Below are 23,268 nucleotides of genomic sequence, written 5' to 3'. Positions count from 1 at the left end.
GGGAGCTGGGGCTTCTCTCATTGGAGCAAAGAAGGATGAGAGGTGACTTGATCGAGGTGTACAAGATGATGAGAGGCATAGATAGAGTGGATAGCCAGATTTTTTTTCCCCAGGACGGAAATGTCTATCATGAGGGAGCATGATTTTAGGGTAATTGGAGGAAGGTTTCGCTGAGATGTCAGAGGTAGGATCTTTATTCAGAGAGTGGAATAGATTAGGGGCATTCCTGGATAGGCACATGGAAGATAGTACAATGAAGGGTATGTAGGTTAGTCTGATCTTAGAGTAGGGTAAAAGGTCGGCACAACATTGTGGGCCGAAGGGCCTGTACTGTGCTGTCCTGTTCTATATTGTATAATCGGCGTTTTGGATAGCTGCTTCTTGTTGATTCACGTAACCAGCTTACCGTCTAAACTCTTGAGGATAATACACGCTTCCAGTGAGGCTTAGACTTTAATCCTCAAAGACCACAATGACTTCCTCCAGCAATGCACCTTCTGCCCCTATCATTTGCCTGTCTCAATTATTCGGTAGGAGCACGAAGGCTATAATTGGACCCATTATCACACTTCCGTCAAGATGAAAAGGCTAACCCACATACCCATTCACTGCAAGACTGCGTTATGATCTGTGAAAACTGTGCTTTCTTTAACACCATCCGCATTCATGTCATTGTTCACATTATTCCAGGAAAACAGTATTTGCATAATTGTCACAATTGGGCGAGGCACTGGGAGAGTAAATGTAAAACCAGCCCAGTCAATCGCAAAGTCGATCCTTTGCAGCGAGTTGCTGACAGCTCCCAGCGAAAAGTCGAGTTGCTGGAACTTTTGTATTTTCATCTACCTTGTCCAGGTGAGGTGCTCCTATTTAATTTTAATTTTCAAATATGGTATACGCGGTGACTGTAATTTTCAGACTTGGAAGCAGCAAATCTAAAACGGTCTCCAGTGTGAGAAACTATTCTGCCCAGTGGCTGCTAAGTTTTTGTTTTTTATAAAAAAAAGTAAGGTTTTGTAAACATCAACAGAACAAATGGTTTGCGGGTATTAGAATGGGGAAGTTAAACAACACACTTGAATAACAATTTAAAGAGTATGCTTGCATTTGACAGTTTTTCAAAAAAAAAGCAAGAGCTCTGATGAAAAGTCATTTAGATTCGAAACGTTAGCTCGCTGTCTGTCTCTGAATGCTGTCTGACCCCCTGTGATCTCCAGCGTTAGTTGTTTTCAATAAAAATAGTGCATTGTTTTTCTCATTGGCAGTGTTTCCTGCTGAATTCTATTTCACAAACCTAAAAGCTACCTTTATCCAAGAGCTATAGATCTTGTATCAAACCAAAGTGCACCTGTCAATTTCAAAGTAGGTTAGTAGCTGGATTGGAGGGAAAAGAAAACAGGATTTTGTCTTTTTTTAAAAGCCAGAAGTGTATTAAGGATCTCGAATTCAATGTCTGGAAGAAACCCACATTTTTAACAAAACATCAAATAGCTGAAGAAACGTGACCTGCGAGACCGAGTGCAGGAGGGTGAGATCAGGCTAGGCAGCTCTTGTTGACCAGAATGGACATGATGGGCTGAACCGCCGCCTTATTTTTTACAAAGAATGGCACGAAGCTGGAAAAGCAGTATACAGAGCGAGAGAAAGTCCAGCGTGGACACAAACCCTGTCTGGATACTTTGTATTCCATCTGTTCACAGATGCTATGACACAGTTCTGATGATAGGTCACTGGACCCTAAACGTTTGAAGCAGCCAGACCTGCTGAGCTTTTCCAGCAACTTCTGGTTTTGTTTCTGATTTGTAGCGTTCGCAGTTCTGCCGGTTTTTACATGTTGTGACACAACTCGAGGAGGTAGGACTTGAACCCCCGAGGGGATCCTAGCTCAGAGGCAGGTGCATCACCACAAGAACCTGAGCTGATGGCTGGTTCCAATATTTCCCAACTTTCTATGATGTATTATAAATTAATGATTACAGATTAGCATAGCCCCGATTAGTAGCCAGGAGGCGTTATTAGTTGAGGGTGTCCATTGCTTAGGACTGTCGGAACTGCAGCAGTGAATGTGAAATGATTAGATTCCCTACAGTGTGGAAACAGCCCACACCAATCCTCGGAAGAGTAACCCACCCAGACCCATTTCCCCTCTGACTAATGCACTTTAACACTATGGGCAATTTAACATAACCAATTCACCCTGACCTGGGCATCTTTGGACTGTGGGAGGAAACCAGAGAACGCGGAGGAAACCCGCGCAAACAGTCGCCCGAGGCTGGAATCGAACCTGGTTCGCTGGTGCTGTGAGACAGCAGTGCTAACCACGGAGCCACCTTGCTGTCCCTTTGTTGTTTCATTTGGAAGAGCAGGGGGAGTTTGATAGAGATTAGAAACAGGTGGAGAGTATCAAAAGTAGGAGAGACTCCTGGTGGGTTAGAACCATGTGGTAACTGCAGAGTGACAACCTCTCCACACTGCAATACTGACCACAGACTGCAGTCTGTGAAAAGTGACTTCCCCTTGCATTGTGGGACTGCTACCGATGAAATAAAAATTGCTATGAGTTTGGATCAAATGACCATTCAGCCCAAGATTCAATATGGTCATCCAGGTCATTGTTCCTGCTTTTGTCCCATATGCTTGAACCCTTTAAGCCCTGAGAACTGTCGTTACATTTTCATTGAGAGGCACCAGTGCATGGCCTCCAAGAACTTAAACTCAGTTAGAAGTCAAATTGGAAATTGAAAAGCATTACAAGAAACCATCAGAAACTCCAGTTGACTCAAATGGCCTTATCTTAAGGAAGAAAATTTACTGTTCTTACATCATCTGCCCCATATGTGACCCCAGACTCACAGCTCTCTCGTTGACTCTTAACTGAAATGGCAAAGCAAACCACTCGGGTGTCAAGAAAGTGGTTCACAACAACTTTCAGAAGGGCAATTAGGGATGGGCATGGCTAACTTTGCCAACAATGCCTGCGTGCCATGTATTATTTTTGCAACTTAGGAAAATCATTCATTGATCATTGTACAAAACTATCTAAAGTCACAAAAGACTGAACAAATAACCAAATGGTCTAATGCGCTTGATCCTTTCAATTCAAGGACAAAAGCAAAATATTGCAGACGCTGGAAATCTGAAATAAATCATTGTACACAGCACATCAGGCAGCATCTGGAGAGGAACAAACAGAAGTTCAAGTTTCAGGTCATTTATCATTCATCAGAACATGTGAAGGGTTGTTGAGCTGAACTGTTTTAGTACTCTTTCTCTCACAGCTCAGCCCAAGTGATCGTTGAGTATTTTTTGTTCTCGGTTTCCTTTTCAACTCTGCAAGTTATAACAAGTATTGCACTGGGAAGGCTGTGGGTTCTCTCCTTCTGAAACCCTCTCCTGGAATTTGCATTTAGAATGCAGTCAAATCTTTCCAATGCACCAATGTTCGGAATGAGAGAGACTCCTGGTCACTCAGTGTGGAGAGCGACAGCCTCTCCACACTGCAATACCGACTGTAGGCTGCATGCTATGAAAAGTGACTGCCTTGCTTTGTGGGACAGCTCCAGATAAAATAAAAATTGCTACGAGTTTGGATCAAATGGAATGTTTCCCTCTGTGGGTGCTAAGGTTCAGGATATCACAGAGTGAATACAAAAGTCTCTGAAATGGGATGGTGCACACCCAGAGTAGATAGACCAGGGTATGAGTAGGATTGAGGCTCTTAAGAGATTGAGAAGTACAATAGTAAGGAGTATGCACCCCTGCGATACTGAGAGTGTACCCACACCAGATGAAATGCAAGCAGTTCAAGACATTAGCCCAACACCACCTTATCGAGCACAATTGGGATGAGCACAATACGTTGAACTTTTCAGCTGCACCTACATGTGATTGAATATTAAAAACAATTCATCCTGGATGATGCCAACCACTGGACTGTAACGTGGGGAGCAGGGTCGGGATTGTCAACACAATGGCTGGAAGCATGGGACGGGAGGGTTTCAGATTTCTGCAGTACTGATAAAACCTGCGCAGGCTGTAAACTAGAAAGTTCTTATGAAAGCAGTAAATACAATAGAAGAGACAGATTTGAATTCGATAGTATTCCAGGAGGGGGATATCAGCCATGCTGATATTGAATAGCAAAGCAGACTTGATGGGCTGAATGGTCTAATCCTCATTGCCCTTATGTTCTTGCATGTTTCACAATTGTCTATAAACTTTAAAGAAGGGTAGATGAACATTATGGGTTTGCAGTTGAGTGTGGAATTTGAGTCTCATTGAAAATCAAAAGTGCTGCTGATGCTGTAAATCAGAAATGAAAACAGAAGTTGCTGGGAAAGCTCAGCAGGTCTGACAGCATCTGTGGAGAGAAATCAGAGTTAATGTTTTGAGTTGAATAACCCTTCCTCAGAAGTGGTGGAGACTGGTGCAATTACAACATTTAAAAGAATCTGGTTGGGTATATGATTAAGAAGGGTTTAAAGGGATATGGATCAAATGCTAGCAAATGGGACTAGATAAATTTAGGATTCCTGGTCAGCATGGATGAGTTGGACCAAAGGGTTTGTTTCCATGCTGTACATCTCTATGACTTTGTAACTCTATGATTTCTCTCCACAGATGCTGCCAGGCGTGCTGAACTTTTCCAGCAATGTCTGTTTTTGTTTGTGTTTTATTAGTTATGCTTATGTTCAAATCTAGACTAATTCCAGCTATTGCAAAAGACAAATAGAATTAGACTCCAAGGCTGAAAAACAGACAATAGTAGTGGAAATATAACCACATGGGACCTTGCTATTTTTCCACTTTTCCTCGGTCTTTGATACCTGTTGAGGAGAAGCGTTGAGAGTGAGATGTAACCAACTTCATAAAGGAATCGATGAAAATTGGGGTCATGTAGAAATTATGAAAGTGAGAGCTAGAGCAGCAAGCCAGTCACACATGTGGGTATTAACATAGACAAGAGCTTATCTCTCCAGGTACAGACCCGACCAACAAATTAGTTTTGTTTCTTCCAATTTTGAAAGTGAAGCTAAATGGTGTGTCTCTCTAGCATTGTCACAATCTGAAGTTACAGTGGCATTGATATTGTAAAAGGCGTTCCTTTGCCTTCACGTACTGGATTATATTCACGAGTTTAACAGGTCACTGCCCCCACCCCCACCCCCACCCCTACCCCGACCCACCACCCTCATCGGCCTCCACATTTCTAGAGAAATATCTTTCTTGGATTGAGAAATAACTTAGTTTCCTGATTCCTAAGTGTCATTCTTCACAGAATCATACAGAAGCTGCAGCAGTGAAAAAGACCAACAATCCCACATTCTACAATTCAGTGTTTATGCTGCTCACAAGCCTCCTCTCATACTTCCCAGCTCCTTCTCTCCCTCCTGTAGCAGCCAGTTCCACAGTCTAAAACTTGTTTGTCAAGCAGTTTCTCCTGGCTTCCCTGTTTGATTTATTGCTCACTATTATTTTTAATAAGTGTTTGTTTTGGAAACTCCCATCAGAGGAAACCTCATCATGATTTATTATCACACTTCTTAGAATTACAAAGAACCTTGAAAAGCTAAATCAGGCCATACTTCACCCTTCTGATTGTTTTTAGACAATTAAAGCCCAACTTGTTTACTCTTTCTGGCAAAGTATAATCATTTAGTTAAGACTGCCATCACTCCATGTCTGATCTGACCAAGTCTCTACTCAGGTTTACCATACCTTATTCAGTTTTAAATTCTAGCCTATATAAGTGAATCCCACTGCCTTTTTTAGAAGTAATTTTATGTCCCTATTAATCTGTATCAGTACATTTAATACAAAGACTGAAAGTGCTGTAGAAACCCAGCATGCCTGGCAGCATCTGTGAAAAAACAGAGTTAATATTTCGAATCTAATATGACTCTGCTGCACAACTCCTTACATTTAATAGTTCATCTTTAATCCCTGTATTCCTCTGTTCTACACATCATTTTGAGCACTTCAGCCTCCTTTATCATTTCAGTCAAATATTTGGGGATGTTGAGGGAGCAAAGATGGGAGAGTTGGTGGCAGAATAGTAATGTCACTAGGCTAGTAATCTAAACATTCTATAGGTATGTATTCAATCCCACCACAAGAGTGGTGGAATTTGAATTTAATTAATAATCCTGGAATTAAAAGTTAATTTCAGCGATGGTGACATTAAGACAGCAATCAATTGTTGTCCAAACCGAACTGGTTCATTAGCGTCCTTTTTAAGGGAAGGGAATTTGTCATCATTACCTGGCCTACATGTGTTTCCAGCACCACAGCAATGTGGTTTACTCATAACTTCCCTCTGAAGTGGCCTAGCAAGCCACTGAGGTCAATGATAATTAGGGATGGGCAACAAATGGCTGGCCATGCCACTGACACCTACAATCTCATTAAGCAATTTTAAAAACCACAGCTCCTACTTATCTATATTTGCCAATTATACACAGATTTTGCAAGTTTATTAATGTTGTAATCCTGTGTCTTGTCCCAGTCCACCTTGTTATTGAGTACAGCTTCTCTTTGATGTCATCCACAAATATTAAAATTGCGCTTTGATTGCTAAGCACAATGGTTTATGTAATTAGCTTGCAGCAGTGGTTCCACCATTGATCCTGCCTTCTATGTCTAGTCTGAGTAATCACGCTTAATCGTTACACTTCGTTTCTTGCTTTATAATTAGTTCCTAACCAGTTTGCTTCTTTCTTCCTTACTTCACATCCCTACTTTAGTCATTAATACACCCTGCAGTAACCTTTCTGAAGGTTGATTGAAGATACAGATACAGTTACATGTACCACGTTATCCCTTCTGTTGTTTCATGGAAGAATTCAACACATTTGAGAAAATTGCTAAAAAGAAAACCGCTCATCTTGTCAAAGCCTTTCATCCTGTTCTAATCAGGATAATTCATAAGTATACAAATTAAAGGATTAGATTAGATTCCCTACAGTGTGGAAACAGACCCTTCGGCCCAACAAATCCACACCGACCCGCCGAAGAGTAACCCATCCAGGCCCATTTCCCTCTGAATGATGCTGAACCATTAATTATTCTCTATGACAGGAAGTGCCAATTGTTTGACACATTTGACTGATTGACTGAGGCATTGCCATCAAGAAGGCACCAATTAGTGATGATTGATAATTAGCTGCAAGGTTTTGTCTAAACTTTAAATCAAACAGGTTGATTCTGATTGGACAAACCCTGAACGAAAAATGCAAGTCTACACTACCAATCCACAAGTTTGATTCCTTTTCAAAATGTGTTTGACTCTTATATACTTCAGTTTTATGATGTTTTTCAATTATATAATTGAGAGAAATTCCATTATGCTCCCTGGCATAATCCATCGAATATTAGCTTGTCCCATATTCCTGCATACGATGGCTCCAAGTAATGGCATTCCTAATCAAGGTAATTTCTTTTAGCTGTTTCTATTAAGCTGTGCAGTTTCACTCTGGGTACACTCCAAACTGTAACATTTTCAACTTATATTTTCAGGTCTACACAAAGGACAACAGAGATGACTTTTTATGATGGCATTTTCCCCTTCTATCCAACATCCAGGACACCAGTGGTGCTTAACACCATCCAAATTGTGGTCATCATTATCTTTTTGGTCTTCCTAGTGGCCTTTCTTGTCATCTTGATAGGCATTCGTGGGATAGAAGTAAGTACTTGTTTTACTTGCAGTTTAACTTTAGAGCATTGCAATGTATAATAATAAAAATAGTTTCAATAAATGTGTTTAGGTGGGTTCATAAATGAGTTTTTGGAGCAGAGATGGTTTCCAGACGTTTTAATAGAAATGCTGAAAATGGAGAAAATTTGATAGATTAAACAAAGAGAAATTTAATCTCTCAGCAGCAAGTTTGGTAAGCAGAATTAGGATAAAATATGGCACAACTATGTTGTTTTTAACTCCTTGAGTTGTTATGATCTGGAAGGAGATTTGATATTAACTTTCAAGGGAGAATTCCAAGAGCAATAGAATAAAACTCACTGGTGTATGGGAAGGAACAGGGTGGCGAAAGGTTAATTGGTTAGCTCTTTCTGCACTGCTTTGATGGCCCATATACTTCTACATCACCAATACAGTTGGTTCTGCATTAATGTGTGTTTCTTCAATGCGAATTGGCTATAATGTGATTGACGAATTGAGGCTATCATTTATAGAATGCAAGCTTTCCTTACCTGTATTGGCTATAACACAATTTTGGTCCCATTGGTTTAAATAGTGCTGTTATTCCATGAACTTATAATGTAGAATCACATGGGAACAGAACTTGTGTATTATATCAGAACAGACTGTATCTAAATGCACTCAGCCCAGCACAAATGCAGACCATAAATGCATTTTCAATATTATCTTCTGAGAGTACAACCAACTGAAGAATTACTTTTCTATGTAACATCATATTTTTGCTTCCCTAACCCAACTCAAATATGCCGTTTGGATCCCAAATCATGAAGGACTTTGTTCACAATGTAGTTGGTATCCGAGCTCCGACATGGGGAAGCAATGGCCTAGCAGTATTATCAGCAAGTGTTGATCCAGAGACTCAACTAATGTTCTGAGGTCCTGGGTTCAAGTCTGGAATTAAGAGTCTAATCCTGAGCATGAATTCCATGGTCAATTTTGAAAAAGCCCATCTGGTTCACTATCCTTGAAGGAGGGAAACTGTCATCCTTACCTGGTTTAGACTACATGTGACTCCTGACCCACAGCAGTGTGGTTGACTTGTATCCTCTGGGATGGGCAATAAATGCTAGTCCTCATGGTATGAATGAATAAAAAGAAAAATTGCCCATTTTAAAATTGTCCCCAAGAGAAGTGGGGAGAAAATGTTTCCTAATGTCCTTGTGCTACAAATTCACACTTACCTGAAATTAGTTCTACAATAGATTAACAACATAATGGACAATTCACCTTGATTGAAACTTAAGACCATAAGATGTAGGATATAGGCCATTCAGCCCATTGAATCTGCCCTGATATTCAATGAGATCATGGCTGATCCAATAATCCTCCATTCCACTTTCTTGCTTTTGCCCCATAACCCTTGGTTCCCTGTACGATTAGAAATCTATCTCAGCCTTGAATACTCTTAACAATCCAGCCTCTATCGGCTCTGTTGCAAAGAATTCCACAGATTTATTACCCTCTAACAGAAGAAATTCTTTCTCATCTCTGTCTTAACTCAGGGAGCCCTTACTCTGAGAAACTGCTCTTTGTCCCTCGGCTGTTCCACAAGAAGTAACACCTCTCTGCATCAACCCTGTCCAGTCCCCTAAGAACTTTGTATTACCCTGCCATTCCTTTATTACACTACTCAGACGTGGTTCATTTGGAGTTAAACCCATGTTGTGTGACTGTGCCTCTTCTCAAATCAAGCTTTTCTGCCTTTAGTCAATAAGTTTACATAAAACTCAAACTCCAGATCACAACGTCCCTGGCTTCATAGTCAAAAGTGCTGGGAATTGAGAATTGGAAATACTGAATGTATAGAATGCAAGAAGTAACACCAGTTTGTTTCTTTAAGTACCATTTCAACATGCTTGCATATGATGGCCTAGGCAACCTCATGGTGAACGGACAATGGCTCAACCTTGTCGTTGAAAAGCAGAGTGGACTTGTTGGGCCAAATGGCCTGTGTTTGCATCTACATCTTGTGGTCTTATGGATGTAATATCGGTGATGCACAGTGCTTACAATGTCTCTTTTCTTTGCTAATGGATGCTCTGATCATTTTCCAGAAACTACACTGGTTCATAAGGGTTACCCTGAGTCTCTTCATCGGTGCCGTCATTGTTGGTGAGTGTCTCCGTATCCACTCTTAAGGCTGCTTTCCATTGCAGAAAAGAAAACACCTTCCAGGAGAGCCAACAATGCAGCAATGTGCTGCGCCACTCAGTCTGCTCTGAGTCAAGTTATGGCAACAAATTTCTCCAAAGCAACAGTTGAAACTGTACAACATTAGCTTGGCCGGCATAATGCTTTGGTAAGAGAAGAGCAAGCCAGAATGTAATGTTGAGAAGGAATGAGCAGTGAAAGGACAGTGAAATACTAGGATGTTATTGCCAGTTAAGTACAACAGGAAGTACTTGTTCTGGAGCTAGAGTCTTCAGTACGGCACAGTGGCTCAGTGGTTAGCACTGCTGCCTCACAGCACCAGGGACCCAAGTTAGATTCTAACCTAGGGTGACTGTCTATGTGGAGTTTGCACATTCTCCCCATGGCTGTGTGGGTTTCCTCCCACAGTCCAAAGATGTGCATGTTAGGTGAATTGGCCATGCTAAATTGCCCATGGTGGTAGATACATTAGTCAGAGGGAAATGGGTCTGGGTGGGTTACTCTTTGGAGGGTCAGCATGGACTTGTTGGGCCAAATGGCCTGTTTCCACACTATAGAATCTAATCTACACAAAAGGGTGGGTCCTGTGATTACTACTGGTCCCCATGTGTATTTACTCTGCTTAGGAATGTGAAGGTGAATGGTGCCTCAGAGTGGATGTCAAGCCTTTTTTCCAATAACCACTATTTTAACGTGGTTATTGTAGAATTGTTTGATCTACAATTGAATTCAGTAATCATCCAACTCCAGTAAAGGGAGTAGTGCGAGGTTAATCTAAGTTCATCTTGCCTCATTAAATCAGAACAGACAGAGATGGGGTGCTGGATGCAGGCACAAGACATTTCCTCTTGTGATTTTGAAAAAGAAGGGTATGTGTAGTGATTGGTATGAGGGTCATGACTGGGGTTGTTACCCTGGGCTAATCAGGAGGCCTGGCTGACAGATATAAACAGGAGAGTTAGAGAGTCTCTTCGCCCTTGCCCTGAGCTGGCTGGGCAGAGATCATGTACTGTGCACGTGTAAATAAAAGGAGACTTGGTGATTGGATACTGGCCTCGGTGCAGTTATTTTGGGAGGGAAATCAATTGTCTCAGAATCCAACAGAATGCCATCCTTCTCTGTCTCTCCCAAGCCCAGGAGTTTCAGGATGTTGGTATCTGGTCAGGAACAGTAGATATTAGGGAGTTGCCCACTCAACCTGGAAATGTAGTTATTCTTTGTGTGGCGTACAAAAGCCAAATGCAGACTAGGAGTGAAACCTACAAAAAACTAAAGCAGCGGAACAAGGTAATGGGACAATTGGCCCCTTTGTGAATTATAATATCTAGATACAATAGCAATTTCACAACCTGAATATGTTTAAAAGTGCAAAGGGCTATTAATAGTTTTTTACTTGAGCAAAACTACCAAAACTAGATATCATCAAGATAGGAGGCTTATGATATTTCAATTTGTAATTCAATATTATACTGAGTAACGTTTAATTCTAAGATCACTTGTTTACAAACAGGCTTTTGTCAGCAACAAGAATTTTAACAGTATAAAACATCAGTACAAATTTGACATCAATAAATGGCCCATTAGCCATAAAGAGAAGGTGTTGCCCTTAGTGGAATTATTGCTAGACTATTAATCCAGAGACTCAGGTAATGGTCTGGGGACCAAGGGTTGAAACCTACTGTGATACAGATGGTGAGGTTTGAATTCAAAAGCAAATCCGGAATTAAGAGTCTAATGATGACCAGGAAACTGTTGTCCATTGTTGAAAAAACCCATCACAGGTTCACTAATGTCCTTTTGGGAACTAAACCGTCATCCTGACTTGATATGGGGTGAACAAAGTCAGAAGTCCCACAACGACAGATTATAGTCCAACAGATTTATTTAAAATTACAGGCTTTCGGAAAGCTGCTCTTTCATCAAACTTCACCTGATGAAGGGGCAGCGCTCCAAAAGCTTGTGGTTTTAAATGAACCTGTTGGACCATAACCTGGTGTTGTGTGGCTTCTCAGCTGGTCTGGCCTACATGTGATTCTAGTTGGTTGACTCTTAACTGCCCTCTGGGCAATTAAGGATGGGCAATAAATGCTGGCCCAGCCAACAACACCCTCATCCTGTGAATAAATAGAAAAAAAGTTGCAAAAACTTGCAAATTAAATAACATTGAAAATTATAGAAGGCAATTCAAAGCTACAGGAGAAATGCTGCTGGGGAAGTAAGAAAATAGGAAGCTTGCCTGGGAAGGAGCCAAGGGATCAGTTAAAGTGTGTTTGCTTTAACGCAAGGAGTATCAGGAATAAAAGTGATGAACTTAGAGCATGGATCAGTACCTGGTGCTATGATGTTGTGGCCATAACAGAGACATGGGTTTCTCAGGGGCAGGAATGGTTGCTGGATGTTCCAGGGTTTAGAGTATTTAAAAAGAATAGGGAGGGGGGAAAAAGAGGAGGGGGTGTAGCACTGCTAATCAGAGAGGTATCACAGCTACAGAAGCTTCCATTGTCGAGGAAGATCTGCCTACCGAGTCAGTATGGGTGGAAATTAGGAACAGCAAGGGAGCAGTCACCTCATTAGGGGTTTACTACAGGCCCCCCCAACAGCAGCAGGGAGATGGAAGAAAGCATAGGTCGGCAGATTTTGGAAAAGTGTGGACGTAGTAGGGTTGTTATAATGGGTGACTTTAACTTTCCCAATATTGATTGGAATCTCCTTCGAGCAGAAGATTTGAATGGAGCTGTTTTTGTAAGGTGTGTTCAGGAGGGTTTCCTAACTCAGTACGTTGACAGGCCGACGAGGGGAGAGGCCATTCTAGACTTGATGCTCGGAAACAAGCCAGGGCAGGTATCAGATCTTGTGGTGGGAGAGCATTTTGGTGATAATGACCACAACTGCCTCATATTCTACATAGCTCTGGAGAAGGAGAGGATTAGGCAAAATGGGAGGATATTTAATTGGGGAAGAGGAAACTATGATGCGATTAGACATGAATTAGGAAGCATGGATTGGGAGCAATTGTTCCATGGTAAAGGCACTATAGACATGTGGAGGCTGTTTAAGGAACTGTTGTTGCAAGTGATGAATAAATATGTCCCTTTGAGACAGGCAAGAAGTGATAAGATGAAGGAACCTTGGATGACGAGAGCAGTGGAGCTTCTCGTTAAAAGGAAAAAGGTAGCTTACATAAGGTGGAGGAAGCTAGGGTCAAGCTCAGCTCTGAGAGGATTACAGGCAGGCGAGGAAGGAGCTCAAAAATGGTCTGAGGAGAGCCATGAGGGGGCACGAGAAAGGCTTGGCAGAATGGATTAGGGAGAACACAAAGGCATTTTACACTTATGTGAAGAAAAAGAGAATGATCAAAGAAAGAGTAGGGCCGATCAGGGATAGCATAGGGAATTTGTGTGTGGAGTCTGAGGAGGTTGGGGAAGCCCTAAATGAGTCTTTTGCTTCTGTCTTTACGAAAGAAACAAACTTTGTAGTGAATGAAACCTTTGAAGAGCAGGTGTGCATGCTGGAATGGATAGTGATAGAGGAAGCTGTTGTGCTGAAAATTTTGTCAAATATTAAAGTTGACAAGTCGCCAGGCCCAGACCAGATTTGTCCTCGGCTGCTTTGGGAAACGAGAAATGCAATTGCTTCGCCACTTGCAAAGATCTTTGCATCCTCGCTCTCCACTGGAGTCGTGCCTGAGGACTGGAGAAAGGCAAATGTAATTCCTCTCTTCAAGAAAGGAAATAGGGAAATCCCCGACAATTACAGGCCAGTAAGTCTCACGTCTGTCATCTGCAAGGTGTTAGAAAGGATCCTGAGGGATAGGATTTATGACCATCTGGAAGAGCATGGCTTTATTAAATGCAGTCAACACAGCTTTGTGAGGGGCAGGTCATGCCTCACAAACCTTATCGAGTTCTTTGAGGATGTAACTAGAAAAATTGATGAGGGTCGAGCTGTGGATGTATATGGACTTGAGCAATGCATTTGATAAGGTTCCCCATGGTAGGCTCATTCAGAAGGTCAGGAGGAATGAGATACAGGGGAGCTTAGCTGTCTGGATACAGAATTGGCTGGCCAACAGAAGACAGCGAGTGGTAGTAGAAGGAAAATATTCTGCCTGGAAGTTTGTGGTGAGTGGTGTTCCACAGGGCTCTGTCCTCGGGCCTCTACTGTTTGTAATTTTTATTAATGACTTGAATGAGGGGATTGAAGGATGGGTCAGCAAGTTTGCAAACGACACAAAGGTTGGAGGTGTCGTTGACAGTATAGAGGGCTGTTGTAGGCTGCAGCAGGACATTGACAGGATGCAGAGATGGGCCGAGAGGTGGCAGATGGAATTCAACCTGGATAAATGTGAGGTGATGCATTTTGGAAGGTCGAATTTGAAAGCTGAGTACAGGATTAAGGATAGGATTCTTGGCAATGTGGAGGAACAGAGGGATCCTGGTGTGCAGGTACATCCCTTAAAATGACCACCCAAGTGGACAGGGTTGGTTAAGAAAGCATATGGTGTTTTGGCTTTCATTAACAGGGGGATTGAGTTTAAGAGTCGTGAGATCTTGTTGCAGCTCTATAAAATTTTGGTTAGACCGCACTTGGAGTACTGTGTCCAGTTCTGGTCACCCTATTATAGGAAAGATGTGGATGCTTTGGAGAGGGTTCATAGAGGGTTTACCAGGATTCTGCCTGGACTGGAGGGCTTATCTTATGAAGAGAGGTTGACTGAGCTCTGACTTTTTTCATTGGAGAAAAGGAGGAGGAGTGGGGACCTAATTGAGGTATACAAGATAATGAGAGGCATAGATAGAGACATTAGCCAGAGACTATTTCCCACTGCAGAAATGACTAACACGAGGGGTCATAGTTTTAAGCTGGTTGGAGGAAAGTATAGAGGGGATCAGAGGCGGGTTCTTTACACAGAGAGTTGTGAGAGCATGGAATGCGTTGCCAGCAGCAGTTGTGGAAGCAGGGTCATTGGGGACATTTAAGAGACTGCTGGACATGCATATGGTCACAGAAATCTGAGGGTGCATACATGAGGATCAGTGGGCGGCACAACATCGTGGGCTGAAGGGCCTATTCTGTGCTGTACTGTTCTATGTTCTATGTTTAGGTCGCTGTATGGTTGTGATTTGGGTTATTGGAAGCACTTTGAAGACAAGGATCAGCAAAGTATTTCTTCCCACTTTGATGGAGAGCAAGCCAAATAATTTCCTTTGTATTTCTCTTTCAGCTGTCAATTTCACCAATAACTGGGAGAGAGGCTATGCCACAGTGAATACAACGTACAAATCCTTCAGCAAGGAGAATGTCAAAGCAGAAGTTGGGATTCACATTGGATTAAAAGGAGTAAATGTAACTCTGAAAGGTAGAGTTTTGTGTATTCCCCCCGCCCCAACCCCCCACCCCGCCCCTGTATTGTGTGTGTGATAGTGCAATGGCTGTGGGGTTGGACCATGAACTGAAATCCTGCTGTGGAAGGCTGTGATGGTGAATTCAAAAGATCCAATTTTGTGGACTGATGCAAAGGCGAGCGAAGATTGGTTGCAGAAGCTGGAAGATGGCAGTAAGAATCTAACATGGAAAAGAAAACTAATCTGACACAGCCTGCCAGTATGCAATTGCAATCCCACACCATATGGTGACTCTTGATGTTTCTCTGACATGGTCGAGCAAGCTCCTCTGTCACAGAAACAAAGGTAAACAACCAAATGTCACCTTATAAAGCCTTGTAAGAAGAGAAGTAGGCCATTCAGCCCATTGAGTCTGCTCCACCATTCAATGAGAGTATGGCTGGTCCGATAAACCTCGACTTCACTTTCCTGCCTTTTTCCCACAACCCTTGATTCTCTTAAAGATTAAAAATCTGTCTGTCTATCGTAGCTTTGAATATACTTAATTTGGGAATCTTGAGAAAATGAGTGATGGTAATAAATGCAGCCTTGGCAATGCAGCCCAGGAACAAATGCATTTTAAAATATTTGGCCTTCAGTTTCCTTTTGAACTGATCCACAGAGGTTCCTTATTCACCGACCCCTTGCTTTCCAATCTCTCAATCTCCCAGTCTCTCAATCATAACCATGTTTCATAATCAAGCACAGTCCAAGAGCTGTATATGAATGAAAGATAGATCTAGGGATCTGATGATGCAATAGTATTGTCCCTGAACAAGTTTGTCTGGTTCAAGTCTCACCTGCTCCAGAGGCGTATCATAACATCTAAAGGGGCTGGTTAAAAATATCCATAAAGAAGAACAAGCTTTGCAGTGTCTAAAGCGATCAATAGCTTTATGCTCTGGCTCATGTACTGGATCATTAAATAACCCATGCCACTTAATTGCATGTCAGAACTCTTAATGTAAGGAGGAAAATGCTAATGAGAGCTAATAAGTCATAATGTCTCTGCAGGACTCCCCGAGACTCAACTAAATGAAATCATCAACTACAATGAAGAGTTCCTTTGGCAGTTTGGACTGAACTATGACCACCAGTATCGCAAAGGGCTAGAGAGGGGTCTTCCGAACCCAATTCTGTACATAGCAGAGAAGTTTACTCATGCCAGCCCATGTGGTGTGTATTCGCAGTACAGGGTCTCTGGACAGTATGCCTCCGCCACAATGTGGTGAGTTTATAGAACAAACAGTTGGTGTCTTAAGAGTGAAATGCTGTCACATAGTTTCCAAGGGTACGACTACATTTTAAGGCATAGCCTTGTCTTCTGAAGACTCAATTGTCAAAACCATGTTGGCTAACTTAGTGATGGAGTTGCGATGGGTTATATTGGTGTCTAGCCCAGCAGCCAGTTGAAATTGGCACAAAAGTGTCAAGTTGACAAAGCAGAACATCATTCCATCAGTTCATAATTTTGACAAGGCCTTCCCAACTAGTCTTGTTGTGGGGTTGGACATGTTGCCTGTTGACCATGCCCTTCAAATAAGTTTTTGTTTCTTTTCTTAGATTGGATATGAATTATAAAACATTCTCCTGATGACTCTGCAAGTTTAACTCCGACTGTTAGTTGTGTGCTAAAACCAAATGCCATGTACACTGCAGTTACAGAGAGAAGTGATCTACTACTCCCCGATGGTCTGTCAATTTGTTGCTATGACCAGGCAGTCCAAGTCTTTGGCTTTGGGTTTATGCTCCTGGAAAATACTGTCACTCACTAGGAACACCTGACCAGGAGATCAGCCCTTCTGAGGGAAACTCTAGGAGATGATTTCAATGCAGTGTGGAGCTTTACAAATTCACATCTTGTGCTTAGTTGTTTTGTTCGCTGCTAGAGAGATGGATGTTTTCTACTGTTTACTTTGAAGAACTCAACATTCTTGTGCCCGTAGGAACTGGAGAATGGCAGAGGCCATTCAGCCCCTTGAGCCTCCTCTGACCTTCATTTGGGTCAGTTTTGATTTGTACCTCAACCCATTTAACCACCTTGTTTCCTTATCACCTCATATCCTTAAACAACAAAACCTCAGTGATAAAGGCTTCACTTCTTCCGCAACATATATACTCTTTTGAGGAAGGCACTCCTAATTTTCACCATCCTTTTGAATCATAGCCTCCCTTTGGTGTAAGATCAGGCCATTCAGCCCATTGAGTCCACACCGAACCTCCAAAGAGCATCCCAACCAGACTCATGACCCTATTTTTCCAATGGTCAATCCACGTGACCTGCACATTTTTGGACTGTGGGAGGAAACCCACACAGACACAGGGAGAACATGTCAACTCCACACAGAGGCTGGATTCGAACCTGGGTCCCTGGCACTGTGAGGCAGCATGCCACCTATACCTGAAGATGTGCTTCCTGATTTCACCACTGAACGTCTTAGCTCTTACCAGGTTCTGTCCCTTGATCTAACATTTCCACCAAAGGATATCTTTTCTCTGTGTTTATTATATTGTCACCTTCTATCATTTGAAATGCAATGATTAGATCACCCTTCAATCTTCTGTACTTGGGAATGGAAATCTAGTTGATGCAAACAATCATCACCATTTTAAGCTTTCAGCCCCATTTGCACAATGTTTGAAAAGGTTGTGGAAGTGTTTTTATAAATGTTTTTCTTCCTTTCCAGGGTGGCCCTGTGTGCTTGGATGCTTTCCAATATCCTTCTGTGGCTAATGGTCTTTTTATATGGAGGGTACATGATCCTAGTAACCGGCTTCTTCATGATTTTCTCACTGATCTCATTTGGTACCACAAGACATGCTCCTCTCTGCGCCATTCAGTTTGATGATATGAAATTACAGAGTTCCCTTGGGCCATCCTTTTGGCTAACTTTAGCAACGGGTAAGTGCCAAGGCACAGCCATTCCTAGGGATGGGGTTGGAAGGGGACCCAAAAGGATGTCAATCCATTTAATCCTACTGTAAACTAATCCAGTGGAAAAACCAATAACTCATGCAACATTAATCATCAGACACTCTTAGTTACATAGTAACATTGTGGGAAAAGGTGTATGTTGTCCCACAGTCCTTTGGAGAGCAGATGGAACATAGAACATAGAAAAATAAAGCGCAGTACAGGCCCTTTGGCCCTCGATGTTGCACTGATCCAAGCCCACCTAACCTACACTAGCTCACTAGATGAATCCAAATGTTTGATTGGCTATTCTTTCCATTGCTCATAAACTTGCTAACTCCATGAAATATCTAAATGACCTACACTAGTGGTGCAGTGACTTCCAATCCCCATATATGTGCATGTTATCCAAAATAAATTCAAACAACATACTGGGAACATTCAACAGGTCAGATGGTATCTCTGGAATGAAAAGCAGTTTATGTTTCAGGCCACCTGTTATCAGACCTGGTGTTTTGTAAACCAGAGCAAAGCCAAGATAAAGGGTGGGGAGTAAGGGTATAGGGCAGAAGAGGAGGATGAACAGATGGAGCAGGCACAACTGAGCCATTGTCCCGAGTGTAGTTTAATCTCCTCTTGTGTGTGGATGTGCATGCCCAGCTGCCTCACAGTGCCAGGGACCCGGGTTCTATTTCAGCCTCAGGTGACCGACTGCCTGTGTGGAGTTTGTACGTTCTTCCTGTGTCTACATGGGTTTCCTCCCACAGTTCAAAAGCATGCAGCTTAGGTGGATTGGCCATGGGAAATTGCCCCATGGTGTCCAGGGATGTGCAGATTAGGTGGATTAGCCATGGGAAATGCAGTGTAATAGGGTCAGGGAGTGGGTCAGGGTAGGATGCTCTTTGGAGGGTCGGTGAGGACTCGATGGGCTGAATGGTCTGCCTCTACACTAATGGGATTCTATGATTGTATGTGATCTTCTGGGAGAAGTAATACTCGAGCTAATGATCCCGGCCATTGAGGAGTGGGAATTGGAGGAATCTGATCCCTCTTCAGCCTCTAGAAGTGATTGGAATCAGACCAGATGTTTTCTGAGATCCTGTATGATCTCACAACATAAATACCCATTGTACTCGCTCACCTGTGCTCCACTTGGAAGCAACAGTTCTGAGGCTTATACCTGGAGCAACTCAGTGAGACGCAGCCGACTGTAAGAGCTATTCCAGATTCCAGTGTTCCCTGAGAAAAGAGCCACCGACAGATATCTAACTTCAGATTGTGACCTCTACCTGGAATAAGCTCCCAACCTGAACACATACTGTCCCCTGCACGATTAGGTAATCTGCAATCGGTTCAGGGAATGGCTGTACTGTAGAGAAGGATGAACGGGGTGGCAGGGGGTGGGGAGGTTGCAATTTCATTTTTATTTTGAAAAATTCATTCACAGCATGTGGGCATCACTGGCATGTTGCCTATTCTTCAAGGGCCTGGATAAAATGGAAGGGAGCTGCCAGCTTGAACTGCTACCCCCACAGTGCTGCTAGGGAGAGTGCACCAGGGTTTTGACCCAGTGACAGTAAGGAAACCAAGTCAGGGCTTGGAAGGCAACTTGCAGGTGGTGGTGATCCCGTATCTGCTGCTCTTATCCCCATAGCTAATAGAGGTTGCAGATTTCGAGCACAGCAAATGGTTGAACTCCATAGGGGTCTTCTAAAGACATGAAGCTCTGAATGTTGGAGATATTTGATCTTTTCTTTTGTCTTTCCGTTGTTGCAGCTTTGCTCTGTTTGATTATTGGAGTGACCATTGTAGTCATGAGCCTTTTCGCTCCGACCAGGATGAGCAAGGTCTTCTTGTTGAATGCCAGCAATAATGAAGAGGACATGTACGAGACAAGCTTTTATAACCAGACTTACTGTGATGATGATAAGATGAATCCGAGCTTGCCATTGGAAGTAAGTACACAAAGCCGCAAACCCCTCAGAGTTCCTGCAATCTTCAAACCCTGCTCAATTGTGCATCGCTGATTTTAATGGTTCCACTGTTGGCAAACGTGGGTTTAGGTGAGCCCCACACTCTGGACTTCTCTTCCTATCCCTCTTCATCTTTAGATCTAACAAAAATCTTTGACCACACGACCCCAACATCTATGTAATGCAAGGAACTATATAATACAAGATAGTTGCTATCAAGCCAGAAGATAACTGTTCGGCAGATACTGAATTATACCAGCCGTATAAAAACTGATGATATAAACAGGTCAGAACACTGGTGAAAGTAACTGACCTCCCCAGAGTATGTCCATAACTTTCAAGTCACAGGTCAGGGTGTGACGGAATACGTTCCACTTGTCTGGATGAGTGCAGCTCCAACAACTTTGAAAGTTTGACAGCCCCTCTAACATCTACAACCTTCATTCCCTCCACCACTGACGCAGTGTGTACCATCTATAAGACACGCTGCAGAAATTCTTAGGCTTCTTAAATGGCACTTTCCAAACTCATGACCACTTTGATCGAGAAGGACAAGGGCAGATGATACATGGGAATACCATTCCCTGCAGGTTCCACTCCAAGCCACTCAGCATCCTGACTTGGAAATGTACCACCGTCACTGGATCAAAATCCCAGAGTGCCTTCCTAATGTATCTATGACCTTCCATTCTCTTTCAATTCACCTTATAAGTCCCTACAGTGTGGACACAGGCATTCAGCCTATGAAGTACACCCAACTCCACCCCACTGAAGAGCATCCACCCAAACCCACTCTAGCCCTGTAACCCCACATTTCCTATGGCCAATTGACCAGCCTGCACATCCCTGGATATTATGAGCATTTTCCCATGGCCAATCCCACCCTAACTTGCACAGCTTTGGATTGTGGGAGGAAAACCAGAGGAATCTCACGCAGACACGGGGAGAGTGTGCAAACATTTGCTGGAGGGTGGAATCAAAGCTGAGTCTCTGACACTGTGAGGCAGCAGTGCTAACCACTGAGCCACTGTGCCACCCACGTCTAGGTCCCTCATGATTTGATAAATCTCTACAAGGTCACCCCTCAATCTCTTACAGTCTGGTGAAAAAAGTCCCAGCCTGTCCAGCCCTCTCCTTATAACTCAACACTCTAGTCCCAATAACATCCTTGCAAGTCTTTTCAGCCATCTTTTCCAATTTAATAATATCCTTCCTTTCGAAGGACAACCAGAAATATACACCTGATAAGCTACATTTCCTAATTCCAATACACCTTCCTACACCACATACCTCCCCCCACCCAGAGACAATCTATAAAGCATTACCAGTATTTCAAATATAAACGAAATTCTTGTTTCTTCCCTTTCCAGAACATAGAAAAAGCTGTATAATCGAGGGAGAAAATCTGCCATGAACTATCTTCCCCTCATGATCAACTTCTTCTGCCCAGTAAACATAAGACTTGTTTGCTTTTTCAGGACGTCGGAGTTTTTACCATGTTCGTGCATCTAGTCCCTTTTAAATTCTAATACTAGAGATCACCACCTAATAGAGAATCACAACTTTTGTTTTTTTTTAGTTCTGTCCTTGTTATTGTTTTCATACAAAAAAAAGTTGATGTGACCACAGCAGCATCAACAGGTGACTGGTCTGCTCAGGAGAAATTGAGTGCACAGCTGCTGAAAGCTAACCTCAAGAATGTGGACACTATCTGACTCATTTTACATCAGGCCACGCAGAGTTAATAGTTGAATAAGCTCAAGACAGAGGTCGATAGATTTCCAGATGCTAACGTTATCAAAGGGTGTGAAAACAGTGCTGGAAAATCTCATCCAAATGGAAGATCAGCCGTGATTTAACGGAATGGTGTGGAACAGGATCAAGGGGTTTCATGGCCTCTCCCTGCTTCAATTTCCTATGCTTGCTTGAGGATTAAATCAAATACAGTTGCATGTGGGTGTGAATAAAATGTACATTCATTTAAGCAAATTTTGAATTGAATTTTGAAGCGAAATGATAATGGGTGAGCATCCCAAATCATTGGGATCCGGCATTTGTTCTGCAGGCCAGAGCTGTGATACAGTAGAGTGTTGCTCAGTGTTTAGACTGTATGCTGAAATTAAGGCTGAGTTGCATTATACCAGTCTGTCTTCCTGATGAACCCATTTTGTAAATGCACACACAGCCAGCATAGAAAGAAGTTTCCACCTCACTGATCAAATCCAAAGTCTAAAATCCTTTCCAGGGTGTGAGTCTGCCATCTAATTTGGGATGTTAGAAGTCAGGAATGGATTCATTCAGAGAAACACTTTAGGGTCCTGCAGTTATCAGAGTTCATAGTCCTTGAGGAAGGAGGGAGAGATTAGGGCTAAAACATTTGTAATTTGTTTCAGCTTGATAATATATTTTCTCTACAAAACATACATCCAGTGACTTTGAAACTGAAATGCTCATTGTTGCAAGTTTTGGTTTGGACACATGTAACATCACATTTAATAAATGCATGATCCACATGAAGGAAGATGGGTGGAAGGGAGACGGAGTACGTAAAGGTATATTTGTAGAAATGCAACAATGCCTTTGAATCCAACATCATTCACCACCTTCCCCTAACAGTTAACCAAGCCTCACACAAGCCTGCAATGCAGACATAGTCTCATTGTTTCATCTCTCCTAAAGCAGCTTCTGTTTCTTCTGTGTAATGTTTGTGTTTTACTCTGATCCTGGGAACTGTGGTTTGAAATTCCAAAGTTTGGCTCTCATGTGTTGAGTCTCCTAAATCCCTTTTCCCTTACTCTTCTTTATTGGGAAGTAGGAAAAGGCACCGGGTTGAGAGGGGAGGAAGAGGAGGGAGATGGGGGAGGGACTGGAGAACATCTTGTTTTGCAACTTCATTCTGATCCACTCTAATGAGCAAGTATTTCCAGCTTTTTCTCTTTGTATGAATGGACCTTTGCTGTGGCCTTATAACAGAATGGAAAACACTGACCGACTCTTGGGTTGCTCCCCCTAATCTTATTGATCTAGACTTGGGTAATGAATCTCCTGTTGTCGTTCATGCACAGCTTTAGACAAACTGTAGTTGCTGCTTTTCATTCCACCCATGAGTGTTGAGCCATTGCTGAACGT

The 23,268-nt window shown here is 42.5% G+C and overlaps 1 protein-coding gene across 1 annotated transcript; it reads left to right on the top strand.

Annotated features, from left to right (window-relative positions):
- The first annotated feature begins 767 nt into the window (after positions 1 to 767).
- LOC132834824 (dual oxidase maturation factor 1-like) lies at positions 768 to 22,091 on the top strand. The gene is made up of 8 exons (XM_060853887.1): positions 768 to 855; positions 7,516 to 7,684; positions 9,772 to 9,829; positions 15,093 to 15,227; positions 16,267 to 16,480; positions 17,940 to 18,154; positions 19,943 to 20,121; positions 21,510 to 22,091. The coding sequence occupies exons 2-8, from the start codon at positions 7,538 to 7,540 to the stop codon at positions 21,528 to 21,530; spliced, it is 969 nt and encodes a 322-aa protein (XP_060709870.1). The 5' UTR covers positions 768 to 855; positions 7,516 to 7,537; the 3' UTR covers positions 21,531 to 22,091.
- Positions 22,092 to 23,268: the final 1,177 nt, after the last annotated feature.

This window comes from Hemiscyllium ocellatum, chromosome 42 (genome assembly GCF_020745735.1).
Source record: "Hemiscyllium ocellatum isolate sHemOce1 chromosome 42, sHemOce1.pat.X.cur, whole genome shotgun sequence".
NCBI classification, from domain to species: Eukaryota; Metazoa; Chordata; class Chondrichthyes; order Orectolobiformes; family Hemiscylliidae; genus Hemiscyllium; species Hemiscyllium ocellatum.
Note: the sequence above shows the minus strand (reverse complement) of the source record. Positions and strands in the feature narration are given on the sequence as shown.

Coding starts and splice junctions, on each gene's coding strand:
- LOC132834824 (XM_060853887.1), top strand. CDS start 7,538: ATGACTTTTTATGATGGCATTTTCCCCTTCTATCCAACATCCAGGACA. Junction 15,228..16,266: donor AGTAAATGTAACTCTGAAAG/GTAGAGTTTTGT, acceptor ATGTCTCTGCAG/GACTCCCCGAGACTCAACTA. Junction 20,122..21,509: donor ATCCGAGCTTGCCATTGGAA/GTAAGTACACAA, acceptor TTCCCTTTCCAG/AACATAGAAAAAGCTGTATA.